This window comes from Heterodontus francisci, chromosome 26 (assembly GCF_036365525.1).
Source record: "Heterodontus francisci isolate sHetFra1 chromosome 26, sHetFra1.hap1, whole genome shotgun sequence".
Lineage (NCBI taxonomy): Eukaryota > Metazoa > Chordata > Chondrichthyes > Heterodontiformes > Heterodontidae > Heterodontus > Heterodontus francisci.
In genome coordinates, this window is record NC_090396.1 from 66,531,914 (window position 1) to 66,546,421 (window position 14,508).

A 14,508-nucleotide genomic window follows, 5' to 3' on the forward strand; every position below is an offset into this window, starting at 1 on the left:
GTAACAGTGGATGGGTGTTTTTCTGAATGGAGGGATGTGACTAGTGGTGTTCTGCAGGGATCAGTGCTGGGACCTTTGCTGTTTGTAGTATATATAAATGATTTGGAGGAAAATGTAGCTGGTCTGATTAGTAAGTTTGCGGACGACACAAAGGTTGGTGGAGTTGCGGATAATGATGAGGATTGTCAGAGGAGACAGCAGGATATAGATCAGTTGGAGACTTGGGCGGAGAAATGGCAGATGGAGTTTAATCCGGACAAATGTGAGGTAATGCATTTTGGAAGGTCTAATGCAGGTGGGAGGTATACAGTAAATGGCAGAACCCTTAGGAGTATTGACAGGCAGAGAGATCTGGGCGTACAGGTCCACAGGTCACTGAAAGTGGCAATGCAGGTGGATAAGGTAGTCAAGAAGGCATACGGCATGCTTGCCTTCATCGGTCGGGGCATAGAGTATAAAAATTGGCAAGTCATGTTGCAGCTGTACAGAACCTTAGTTAGGCCACACTTAGAATATTGTGTGCAATTCTGGTCGCCACACTACCAGAAGGATGTGGAGGCTTTGGAAAGGGTACAGAGGAGGTTTACCAGGATGTTGCCTGGTCTGGAGGGCATTAGCTATGAGAAGAGGTTGGAAAAACTCGGATTGTTTTCACTGGAACGACGGAGGTGGAGGGGCGACATGATAGAGGTTTACAAAGTTATGAGCGGTATGGACAGAGTGGATAGTCGGAAGCTTTTTCCCAGGGTGGAAGAGTCAGTTACTAGGGGACATAGGTTTAAGGTGCGAGGGGCAAAGTTTAGAGGGGATGTGCGAGGCAAGTTCTTTACACAGAGGGTGGTGAGTGCTTGGAACTTGCTGCCAGGGGAGGTGGTGGAAGCAGATACGATAGCGACATTTAAGAGACATCTTGACAAATACATGAATAGGAAAGGAATAGAGGGATATGGGCCCCGGAAGTGCAGAAGGTGTTAGTTTCGGCAGGCACCAAGATCGGCGCAGGCTTGGAGGGCCGAATGGCCTGTTCCTGTGCTGTACTGTTCTTTGTTCTATAGTTTAAACTCCACCCGCCCCCCTCCCCAAAAGAGTGGATCAATTGTCAGGTGACAGACTCACTCCTTCGCCACTCAAACTTTTAATTTGTGCAGAAAAAACTTATGCTGCCCCTTAGGGTCTGCAACAGACACTATCCCCTCCCACAAGGTAGGCTTCTCAGCACAGGTGGGGATCTGGGATATCTGCTGGGAGCCTGGCAAAAACAGAAAGGCGAGAATTGGAAATATTAAACAGCTTTTTCTTTCCTATTTTGTAGAGCTGTAAAAATATGCCACAAACGTTGCTTAATTTCCTTTTTATATTTCACTTTAGGAAAATTACAGAGGCCTGTTCTCACCGTTCATCCAAGGGAGGTGACTGTGGGAAATTCAACTAATCTGCGCTGTGAAATACTTGAAGAACTTCCTCCTCTCACATTCATATTCTATAAACACAGATATCAAACACGTTCCCGCCTCACTGAGATAAAAGAAAATAAAAATTTTGCAATATACCCACTGAAAGTGACAGAAAGCACAGAGGAAAGCTATAGCTGTAGCTGTAGTGTCCATGGGATAGACAAGGGCAGTCTCTCAAACCATAGTGAAATAGTACAATACACTGTGCGAGGTAAGTCAGCTGTGGTGCAGCTTTCAAAATACTTATGTATGTGCATATATGTTTAAGAACCCATGATGTTCTGGGCCTCCACTTTAAAAAGTTACTTGAGACGTTTCTCAATCCTTTTAGGACAAAAGGTGGTCGAGAAGGGCAGGGATTTGCAGTGGGATTCAGATTGGGCCAGAGTTCAGCCACTATAAATGCAGGAACAAATGGGAGGATAATGAAGTGTAAGCTGATCTATCTGCCAGAAATGTCTTTGTTTCAGCCACATTAGGGCGGCACAGTGGCGCAGTGGTTTCCACCGCAGCCTCAGAGCTCCAGCGACCCGGGTTCAATTCTGGGTACTGCCTGTGCGGAGTTTGCAAGTTCTCCCTGTGTCTGCGTGGGTTTCCTCCGGGTGTTCCGGTTTCCTCCCACATGCCAAAGACTTGCAGGTTGATAGGTAAATTGGCCATTATAAATTGCCCCTAGTATAGGTAGGTGGTAGAGAAATATAGGGACAGGTGGGGATGTGGTAGGAATATGGAATTAGTGTAGGATTAGTATAAATGGGTGGTTGATGGTCGGCACAGACTCGGTGGGCCGAAAGGCCTGTTTCAGTGCTGTATCTCTAAATAAATAAATAAATTGCATTAGATTTAACACACGAGTGTATGATAGAGGAATGAATTGCTGCAAGTCTTGCAAAAGAATGAAGTGGTTGATTTTACAGGCTCTGACTGCCTACAACTTCCTCTGAGATAGCAGCTCTGACAGGTGCGATTTAAACGTTTATTTTTTTCCGCTGTGCTGCTACAAAAAGAATCCCTCGTACTGCCTCTCGCAGTTTCAGGCAGGGAAACCAGCTTTTTCCATCTTTCCCGCCATGGGGTTCCCCTTGGACATTCCCATACACCTGCTCCTGCAACTGTGGCCTTCTCCAGGGTGTTCCCTGCCTGACAGGGGGTCAAGCCTGTCAATGAGGCCAGCCTCCAGGCTGTAACCTTGTTGGACAAAATGACTCATGCTGTGGAGTTAAAACTCTTGAGCACGCAGGGCCAGAGCTCCTGCCCCACCCCATCAATATCAGGCCCATATCACTAAAGGACGTGAAATTCAGAGAATTCTGCTTTGCTGGAGTTCGTGCGGCAAAGGACACTAAGGGCACCAGCCATATCAACACTGTGGCCCAACAGCAGGAATGTGATAATTAGCATAGTTGGCACAACTTGCTGTAGTTTCTAAGTGTACGCAGGATGGCACCAAAAATGTTTTTAAAAAAACCATGGGATAGATTTTTCCCTTCAGTGCTTCAGACAAAAGTGTCATCTGGGTGGCAGAGTGGGAACAATTGGGAGGGGCAGATCACCCATTACGGAGTCTGCCTGATATTCTCTCCATTAATTGAAATGGGTGGAAAATTATGCAGTCTCTGATATTGTAAACTATTTGTCTCACTCGAGTTTCCTCCATGCACTCCACCCAGAAGATCTTTTATGCTAAAGCTGAAAAATCTAGCTGCATTTCTAGATCGTGATCAGGTTTTTCCTGTAGGCTATTAGATTTATTGAGCTTTTGTTTTTACATATATGGAGCTTGTTTATCTCCCATTGTGTCTGTCACTTCATGTCATTGTGTGTCTGCTTGACTCCAACTCCAATTCTTGCTGTCTTTGTCTGTGTTGAGTTCCTCCTGCCTTCCTCCATTTCTCTGTATGTTTCTCAGACTTTTTTTGGGCTGGATCTTAACACCTTAAAATGGATGGGCTGGGACTGGGTCAGAGGTTTACATTTTTAAAAATATCAAATCCAATTCCAACTCACCTCCAACATGCCCCCTTCTGGATTTAACAGAGCCGGAGAGCTGGGAAGCTCCCATGAGGCGGATTGGAAATGTAAATATTTTCTTGAGGCTGTCAGCCTCCGATTTAACCTTTTTGCAGGTTTAACTGTGGCCTGCCAGGTTTCCTCGGCAACTCAAAGGAGTCGGGATCAGCTTCAGCAAAAAGGCCTTTATAGCACTGCTTGTGGGCCACAAGGAGCAGGAGTGCTTCCCCTGCCCCGGCCTCCCAAGCTCCCCACCATCAGACCCACCTCACCCGCATACAAAGGCTCCTGGGATTGTAAAGTGGACACCACCTTGGATCTCCACTGCTCCACCCACCACCCCCACCCCAGCTGGGGTTAGGGATTGGGCCCCCAACCCTGGTATCGGGGGATCAGGCCCTTACCCCCCTGAGTTATAGGACTAAACTAGAGCCCCTCCTGGGATTGGACCCTTGGAATTGGATACCACCAATCTGGGGGTCAGGGATCAGACCCTCCCCCTGCCCTCACCAGGTCATGGATCAGACCTCCATAACCCTGCAGTTGGTGATTGGATCTACCAGTAAAGTGAGATTGTATTCTCAAGCTGCCATGGTGGGGTTTGAACTCATGTTCACTAGATTATTAATCCGGTGACAAAACCAATAAATTACCCGACCAGTTATCCCTCAGAAGATGGTGGTGGAGCCTACCTCAGAGTGTTTCCCACCTGACTGCAAACCGAGCCTGTTAATCATGCTGACTTCTGGGCGGGAAAGATGCCACAGACAAAGGACACACACTGTGAAATTGAAACTCCACAGCATGCGGGGAAGCCCATCTGAAACATCCCCCCGCTCCGCCATATGTAACCTGCCCTGTTAATATCCAGGCCTTTTATTCATAATCTCTCTGTTTCTATTCAACTTTTTCTCACTTTCTCCCTCTTTCTGTAAGTCTCCCATTAACATTCACAATGAACTGCTCTCTGCTATTTTAATATGATTCTTAACTAGTTTAGAATAAAATGTATTAAAACTAACAAGTTAACACCTTAACTTGTTATTGTTTAATTCTACATCAGAGTGGCATCGCTCTGCAGCTTGTTTCCAAATTTTAACGATATGTTTAACAAATGTATTAATTTCCACAAAAGAAATCTCATTAAGAAAGTAGTAGCCTCAACAGTGACATGTGACATGTACAGAGTCATTGCTAGACCGTGTGACTGACTTTGTTTCGCTTTCTTTGAGAACAGTGCCAGTTTCCACGCCAGTCTTGTCTTCAGAACCCAATAACAATATACTGAAGAAGGGGCAGGCTTTGACTCTAAAATGTACAGTGTCAAAAGGATCCTTCCCCATCAACTACAAATTTTTCAACGGATCAATTATACATAACACAAGTTTAAATTCTACTGAAGCAAAGTATCTCATTAACTCTGTGAACAGTGGAAGTGACTACTACTGTAAGGCATCAAATGCAGCAACATCTCACGCAGAAGAAAGTAACCATATTCCTATGAGAAAGTCTGGTAAGATCAAAGTACTTACTAATTGTTCCTGTGTGAACATAGGAGCAGGAGTAGGCCATTCAGCCCTTCGAGCCTGCTCTGCCATTCTAGATCATGGCTGATCATCTACCTCAATGCCATATTCCTGTACTATCCCCATATCCCTTGATGTTGTTAGTAACTAGAAATCTATCGATCTCTGTCTTGAACTCACTCAGTGACTGAGCTTTCACCACCCTCTGGGGCAGAGAATTCCAAAGATTCACCACCCTCTGAGTGAAGAGGTTCCTCCTCATCTCAGTCGTAAATGGTTTGCCCTTTATTCTGAGTTTGTGTCCCCTGGTTCTAGACCCCACAACCAGGGGAAACATCCTTTCTGCATCTATCCCTTTAAGAATTTTGTACGTTTCTATGAGATCGCCTCTCATTCTTCTAAACTCCAGAGAATACAGGCCCGGTCTCCTCAATCTCTGCTCATAGAATAATCCCACCATCCCAGGAATCAGTCTGGTGAACCTCCGCTGCACTCCCTCTATGGCAAGTATATCCTTCCTCAGGCAAGGGGACCAGAATATTCCAGGTGTGGCCTCACCAATGCTCTATACAATTGAAGCAGGACTTCTTTCCTCCTGTACGCAAATCCTCTTGCGATAAAGGCTAACATACCATTTGCCTTCCTAATTGCTTATGCACCTGCACTCCAGTGACTTACGAACAAGGACACTTAGGTCCTTTTGGACATCAACACTTTCCAATCCCTCACCATTTAAGAAATACTTGCACCTCCGTTCCTCCTATCAAAGTGGATAACTTCACACTTATCCACATTATATTCCATCTGCCATGTTCTTGCCCACTCCCTCAGCCTGTCCAAATACAGATACTGGAGTTATTTGAACAAAGTTTTCAAGATATTAAGGGGAACTGAGAGGGTAGATGGAGAGAAACTATTTCCACTGGTTAGGGAGTTAAGGAATAAGGGATATATCCTAAATATTACAGTCAGATTTTTCAGGAGTGAAGTTAAGAAACACTTTTACACATAAAAGATGGTGGAAGTTTGGAATTCTCTTCTGCAAACAGCAAATGAAGCTGGGTCAACTGGTAATTTTAAATCTGAGATTGATGGGTTTTTACTAACCCAAGGTATTAAAGGATATGGGGGAGAAGTGGATCTTTGGAGTTAGGTCACAGATCATCCATGCTATCACTGAATGGTGGAAAAGACTTGCATTTATATAGCGCCTTTCAGAACCACCTGACATCCCAAAGCGCTTTACAGCCAGTGAAGTACTTTTGAAGTGTAGTCACTGTTGCGATGTAGGAATTGGGATAATAACCAGATAAACTGTTTTTGCGATGTTGATTGAGGTGGAACAGGCTCAAAAAAGTTAAATGGCCTACTCCTGCTCCAATGTAATGGGGTCAGAGTTCACAGTCCAGCATGGCAAGTTGTGATATTGAATTTAACAAATCTGATGACCAGCACCAGAGAACAATGACCAATTGGAAGGTGACAGATTATTGTTAAAACCTCAAGGTTCACAAACATCCGCTTGCTGCTGTTAACGATGTTTATACAAGAACACAAGAACACAGAAATAGGAACAGGTGATACAGAAGTATACAGCACAAGACTGAAAAATCTCACACCTATATCTTGTTCAATGTTAACAGTTCCTTTTCCAGTATTATTCAGTTTATTCAATGTTATGTTCAGAAATGTGACTTGACTCAGACACTTGCCTGAATACCTCCATAAGTTAACTTTTGAACATTGTAGTACTTTTCAGCTTCCAAAATTATTATTCCACCATTTGTGCTTGCCAAACCCATTCAGGGGATTTTTTTTTTTTATCTTTAGCATTCTAAAATACATGTAAAACACATGCTGGGTATAGAAGCATAATTTCAAAGTTGGAAAATGATACAGAGCTTGAAAATGTAGTAAAAAGTGAGAATGAAAGTAGCAAAGGTTCAGGAGGACGTAGAAAGACTGAAACAATGAGCAGACACACGACAGATGAAATTTAATGCAGTGCAATATGAAGTGATGCATTTTGAAAGGAAAAATGAGAGGCAATATAAATGAAATTGTACAATTTTAAAGGGTGCAGGTACGGAGATATCGAGGGGCGTACGTGCACCATTCTTTATTTAAAGGAGCAGGTACTGAGATATCTGGGGGTGTATGTACACAAGTCTTTGAAGGTGGTAGGTCAAGTTGAGAAGTCTGTCAAAAAAACATACAGGATGCTTGGTTTTATAAATAGAGGTATAGAGTACGGAAGCAAGAAAATTATGGTAAGCCTTTATAAATCATTGGTTAAGCGTTAGCTAGAGGGCTGTGTCCAGATCTGGGCACCACACTTTAGGAAGAATGTCAAGACCTTGGAGAGAGTGAAGAGGAGATTTACCAGAGATGAGGGACTTCATTTATGTGGAGGGACTATAGAAGCTGGCATTGTTCTCATTGGAGCAGACCAGGATAAGGTGAGATATAACAGATGTCTTCAAATTTGAGGAGTTTTGATGATGTAGATAGGGAGAAACTGTTTCTACAGGCAGGAAGGTCAGAGGACACAGATTTAAGACAATTGGCAAAAAATCCAAGGGGGAAATGAGGAGAATTTTTGTTTTTACACAACAAGTTCTGACATTCTGGAATGCATTGCCCGAAATGGTGGTGGAAGCAGATTTGATAGTAACTTTTAAAAAGGAATTGGGTATATACTTGAAAAGGAGAAATTTGCAGGGGTGTGGAGAAAGAGCAGGGGAGTGGGACTAACTCAATAACTTTTTCAAAGAGCTGGCAAAGACACGATAAACTGAATAGCCTCCTTTTGTCATGCATGATTCTATGAAAAGCAATATTTGGTTGGAGCTAAGAAACAATAGAAGTACCATGACTGGATGTATTCCATGGGCCACCAACTAGTGGGAAAAATACAGAGGAACAAATTTGCAAGGAAATTACTGAGAGGTGCAAAAACTATAGAGTCATTATAATGGGGGACTTTAATTATCCTAATATAGAATGGGATAGTAATAGTGTAAAGAACAGAGGGAGAAGGCTTTCTAGAATGTGTTCAGGAGAATTTTCTACATCAGTATGTTTCCAGTTCAATGAGCGAGGAGGCAATGCTGGATCTGTTTCTGGGGAATGTGATGGGACACGTGGATCAAATGTCAGAAGAAGAACACTTAGGGGACAGTGACCATAGTATCACAAGGTTTCGGTTAGCTATGGAAAAGGACAAGGATGGATCCAGAGTAAAAAAATAATTATTTGGAGGAGGGATAATTTCAATTGGGTGAGAACAGATCTGACCCAGGTAAATTGGAATCAAAGATTGGCAGGCAAAACTAACTGAACAATCGGCTGCCCTTAAAGAGGAGATAATTTGGGTACAGTCGTGATATATTCCCATGAGGGGGAAAAATAGGTCAAACAAAGCCAGAGCTCCCTGGAAGATGAAAGAGATAGAGAGTAAGATGAAGCTGAAAAAGGGTGACTATGATGGATGTCAGGTTGATAATACAGTGAGAACCAAGCTGAATATAGAAAGTTCAGAGGAGAAGTGAAGAAAGAAATAAGAGCAGCAAACATAAAAGAGAATCCAAAATCTTCTATAGGCATATATATAGTAAAAGGGTGGTTAAAGGAGGAGTAGGCCCGATTACGGACCGAAAAAAGGATCCACGCATGCAGGCAGAGGTCATGGCCAAGCTACTCGGTGATTACTTTGCATCTGTCTTAACCACGGAAGCAGATGCTGCCAAAGTTGTAGTGAAAGAGGAGGTAGTTGACTCACGGGATGGGCTAAAAATTGAGAAAGAGGCGATATTAGAAAGGCTGGCTGTACTTAAAGTTGATAAGTCATCAGGACCGGATCAGTTGCATCTGAGGATACTGCAGGAAGTAAGGATGGAAATTTCAGAGGCACTGGCCATAATCTTCCAATCCTCCTCAGATAGGGGTGTTGCCAGAGGACTGGAGAATTGCAAATGTTACACCCTGGTTCAAAAAAGTATGTAACCTCGGTGGTGGGAAAGCTTTTAGAAAGAATAATCTAGGAGAAAATTAACAGTCATTTGGTCAAATGTGGATTAATTAAAGAAAGCCAGCACGGATTTGTTAAAGGAAAATCGTGTTTAACTAATTTTATTGAGTTTTTTGATGAAGTAACAGAGAGGGTTGATGAGGGTAATGCGGTTGATGTGGTGTACATGGACTTCCAAAAGGTATCTGATGAAGTGCCACATAACAGGCTTGTCAGCTTGAAGCCCATGGAATAAAAGGGACAATGACAGCATGGATACGAAGTTGGCTGAATGACAGGAAACAGAGAGTTCTTTTGGGCCTCCTTATCTCGAGAGACAATGGATACGCGCCTGGAGGTGGTCAGTGGTTTGTGAAGCAGCGCCTGGAGTGGCTATAAAGGCCAATTCTGGAGTAACAGGCTCTTCCACAGGTGCTGCAGAGAAATTTGTTTGTTGGGGCTGTTGCACAGTTGGCTCTCCCCTTGCGCCTCTGTCTTTTTTCCTGCCAACTACTAAGTCTCTTCGACTCGCCACAATTTAGCCCTGTCTTTATGGCTGCCCGCCAGCTCTGGCGAATGCTGGCAACTGACTCCCACGACTTGTGATCAATGTCACACGATTTCATGTCGCGTTTGCAGACGTCTTTATAACGGAGACATGGACGGCCGGTGGGTCTGATACCAGTGGCGAGCTCGCTGTACAATGTGTCTTTGGGGATCCTGCCATCTTCCATGCGGCTCACATGGCCAAGCCATCTCAAGCGCCGCTGACTCAGTAGTGTGTATAAGCTGGGGATGTTGGCCGCTTCAAGGACTTCTGTGTTGGAGATATAGTCCTGCCACCTGATGCCAAGTATTCACCGAAGGCAGCGAAGATGGAATGAATTGAGACGTCGCTCTTGGCTGGCATACGTTGTCCAGGCCTCGCTGCCGTAGAGCAAGGTGCTGAGGACACAGGCCTGATACACTCGGACTTTTGTGTTCCGTGTCAGTGCACCATTTTCCCACACTCTCTTGGCCAGTCTGAACATAGCAGTGGAAGCCTTACCCATGCGCTTGTTGATTTCTGCATCTAGAGACAGGTTACTGGTGATAGTTGAGCCTAGGTAGGTGAACTCTTGAACCACTTCCAGAGCGTGGTCGCCAATATTGATGGATGGAGCATTTCTGACATCCTGCCCCATGATGTTCGTTTTCTTGAGGCTGATGGTTAGGCCAAATTCATTGCAGGCAGACGCAAACCTGTCGATGAGACTCTGCAGGCATTCTTCAGTGTGAGATGTTAAAGCAGCATCGTCAGCAAAGAGGAGTTCTCTGATGAGGACTTTCCGTACTTTGGACTTCGCTCTTAGACGGGCAAGGTTGAACAACCTGCCCCCTGATCTTGTGTGGAGGAAAATTCCTTCTTCAGAGGATTTGAACGCATGTGAAAGCAGCAGGGAGAAGAAAATCCCAAAAAGTGTGGGTGCGAGAACACAGCCCTGTTTCACACCACTCAGGATAGGAAAGGGCTCTGATGAGGAGCCACCATGTTGAATTGTGCCTTTCATATTGTCATGGAATGAGGTGATGATACTTAGTAGCTTTGGTGGACATCCGATCTTTTCTAGTAATCTGAAGAGACCACGTCTGCTGACGAGGTCAAAGGCTTTGGTGAGATCAATGAAAGCAATGTAGAGGGGCATCTGTTGTTCACGGCATTTCTCCTGTATCTGACGAAGGGAGAACAGCATGTCAATAGTCGATCTCTCTGCACGAAAGCCACACTGTGCCTCAGGGTAGACGCGCTCGGCCAGCTTCTGGAGCCTGTTCAGAGCGACTCGAGCAAAGACTTTCCCCACTATGCTGAGCAGGGAGATTCCACGGTAGTTGTTACAGTCACCGCGGTCACCTTTGTTTTTATAGAGGGTGATGATGTTGGCATCGCGCATGTCCTGGGGTACTGCTCCCTCGTCCCAGCACAGGCATAGCAGTTCATGTAGTGCTGAGAGTATAGCAGGCTTGGCACTCTTGATTATTTCAGGGGTAATGCTGTCCTTCCCAGGGGCTTTTCCGCTGGCTAGGGAATCAATGGCATCACTGAGTTCCGATTTGGTTGGCTGTATGTCCAGCTCATCCATGACTGGTAGAGGCTGGGCTGCATTGAGGGCAGTCTCAGTGACAGCATTCTCCCTGGAGTACAGTTCTAGGTAGTGCTCAACCCAGCGGTCCATCTGTTTGCGTTGGTCAGTGATTATGTCCCCCGATTTAGATTTGAGGGGGGTGATCTTCTTGATGGTTGGCCCAAGAGCTCTCTTCATGCCATCATACATTCCTCTGATGTTTCCGGTGTCTGAGGCCAGCTGAATATGACTGCATAGGTGTTGCCAGTAGTCGTTTGCGCAACGCCTAGCTGTTCTTTGTGCAGTACTTCTGGCTGCTTTAAGTGCTGCGGATGTTAAATCGCTGGGGGCTTTCTTGTAGTTCAAAAGTGCAATGCGCTTAGCGGCTATGACAGGTTCCAGCTCTTCATTATGAGATTGAAACCAGTCTGCATTTCTCTTCGCACTTTTGCCGTAGGTGGTCAAAGCTGACTCATAGATGGCATCTCTGATGTGGGCCCACTTGGTCTCAGCATCCCCTGTGGGAGTGTTTTGAAGGGCTGTTACAAGTGAATTTAGAAATTTTTGTAACAGCTGTGGGTGAGAAATTCTGCTCGTGTTGATGTGCGGGTGGCCCTTCTGCTTGGAATGATGCAACTTCTTTGGTCTGAGTCTAACCTTGCTGCACACCAGGGAGTGGTCGGTGTCGCAATAGTGGTGAACAATCGTTGTTTGGACTGGAGGAAGGTGTATAATGGGGGTTTCCAGGGTGGTATTAGGCCCACTGCTTTTCTTGATCTATATTAATGACCTAGACTTGGGTGTATGGGGCACAATTTCAAAATTTGCGGATGACACAAAACTTGGAAGTATTATTAACTGTGAGGAGGATAGTGATAGAGTTCAAGAGGACACAGATAGGCTGGTGGAATGGGCAGACATATGGTAGATTAAATTTAATACAGTGGAGTATGAAATGATACATTTTGGTAGGAAGAATGAGGAAAGACAATATAAAATAAAGGGTACAATTCTAAAGGGGGTGCAGAAGCAAAGGGACCTGGGGGTATATGTACACAAATCGAAGATGGCAGGGCAGGTTGAGAAAGCAGTTAATAAGGCATATGGGATCCTGGGCTTTACAAATAGAGGCATAGAGTACAAAAGCAAGCAAGTTATGGTGAACCTTTATAAAACACTGGTTCAGCGACAACAGGAGTATTGTGTCCAATTTGGGGCAACACATTTTAGGAAGGGTGTGAAGGCATTGGAGAGGGTGCAGAAAAGATTCACAAAATGGTTCTGGGGATGAGGAACTTCAGTTACGTAGATAGATTGGAGAAGCTGGGACTGTTCTCCTTAGAGAAGAGAAGGTTGAGAGGAGATTTGATAGAGGTGTTCAAGATCATGAGGGGTCCAGGCAGAATAGATAGAGAGAAACTGTTCCCATTGACTGAAGGGCCAGGAACCACAGAACACTAATTTAATGTGATTGGCAAAAGAATCAGAGGTGAATGAGGAAATACTTTTTTACACAGCGAGTGGTTAGGATCTGGAATGAACTGCCTGAGAGTGTGGTGGAGGTAGATGCCATCATGGCTTTCTAAATGGATTTGGATAATTTATCTGAAGGGAAAAAATCTGCACAGCTATGGGAGAAATGCGGGGAAGCAGGACTAGTTGGGTTGTTCCTGAAACAGAGATGGCATGGACACAATGGGCAGAATGGCCTCCACCTGTAATGTAGCCATTATATGATTCTAAACAATATTAATTCAAAGGATTCTTGAAATAAAGTTAAAAAAAAATTCTTGGTGCCAATGTCCAACTGCAGTGTTGCAAAAAAGCAGCCCATATCAGAAACTGCAGATGTTTAGCAGAATAAAAGCAGAAACTAACACCATCTCACACAGGAAGCTCAAGAAATGCAGAAGACGAGAGAGCATGTCAGTATTTACCACAGTACAAACAGCAACACTTACAATATATAGATAATAAAAGTGGAAAGTAAAAAGCACTGGCTGGTCACAGTGGAAATCTTTGTTAGGCGTAACTTGCAACATCTCGTTCACACATTCAAACATACACTGAGCCACTGAAAAAGAAAACGTTCGTAATGGTATCAGACCTGTATCACTCTCTGCACAGGGAACATGGATTATGTGCTGAGGTTCATTTACTGGCATTTGAATACTAATCAAAATATAATGGTGCACTGTTAACATTAAAAGTATATTCAATTTCATTTTAAAGTCAAAATAAGTTAAAAACAACATGGTCCTGGTGACACAAAAAACATTTTTCAATATAAAGTGTCTCTAACTCTTCAGCAATACTATATTCCACCATGTGTCCCAAGATTACAACAAAGACTAAACTTCAAAAGTACTTAATTGGCTGTGATGCACTGTGGGACATCCTGAGGTCAGGAAAGGTGCTATTTAAATACAAGTTCTTTATTTCTATGTAGCATATTCTATCTTTTGTCTTAGCCAACACATATAACAGATTTGTCCTTTAATCAACATTTCATTTTAGTTTATTAAATAGTTTTACTCTCTCTGCAATTAAATCACAACAGAGCGCTTCACTTGTCAAATAGTGTATGTTCAAGATACCAATTACTGTGTGTTTTCTTTAAACAGCTTGTTCCCAAGTTGCAGTACCAGTGGCCTGGATTTTAGTTACCACACTGCTCCTCAGTGTCAGCACCATCTGCTCCAACTAACTAAGCTCAGACGAGATAACGGTCTGATTTAGTCAACTGAGCACAGGTTTGGTGGGAAATGTGATTGTGGAAGAACCACCCACCACTGACGCTAAGTGAATTTTGAAGATCAGCGTCATGCAGCTATCCTCTGGGTGTGTACTTCGGAGGATTGCCAATTTCTGGTGTGGGAAATCATGTGCTGTTGCAGGGATCATGATTGGTTAAACCTGGTGCACGGCAAGTTTCTAATATAAAAAAAACTCATGTCCAGAGGAATGCAACAGGGCAAAGAGAGCACCCTGCTTTTGTGACATGGCCACAGAAATTCTTTCAGTATCTGTGAAACTACTGCAATAGTTTGTAGATATTTTCTCAGCACGTTCAGCTGCAGCTATGAGACTTTTTTCCAAATACTAAGCAAAAACCATTTTATCATAATGTTTAACTCATGGCATTTTCATGCTAATGTTTAGATATATATTTTACAAATTAAATTGAAGTTTTTGAGATGCTTGGAGAAATTTGGTCAAAATGTAATTCTTTATGTTACTTTTAGACAATAATACAGCACATGCCTTCGAAACATTACAGAAATGAAAGAGAATATTGTACATTTCAATGTACCTTGTGTAAGGAATGACACCTTTCAGGAGGTTGTGACCACCTTTGTATTACAGTAGGTCTGGCATATTAGATGATCTTGACATGATAGGACTGG

General features: G+C 43.7%; 1 protein-coding gene across 1 annotated transcript in view; it reads left to right on the forward strand.

Annotated features, from left to right (window-relative positions):
* The window catches only part of LOC137384426 (platelet endothelial cell adhesion molecule-like), a 29,560-nt gene extending 15,313 nt beyond the window's left edge, over positions 1–14,247 (forward strand). The window contains exons 4-6 of the mRNA XM_068058453.1: positions 1,369–1,665; positions 4,702–4,977; positions 13,726–14,247. Of these exons, the coding sequence (XP_067914554.1) occupies positions 1,369–1,665; positions 4,702–4,977; positions 13,726–13,808 (656 nt within the window). The 3' untranslated portion in view covers positions 13,809–14,247. The remainder of the gene's footprint in view (positions 1–1,368; positions 1,666–4,701; positions 4,978–13,725) is intronic.
* The last annotated feature ends 261 nt before the right edge of the window (positions 14,248–14,508 follow it).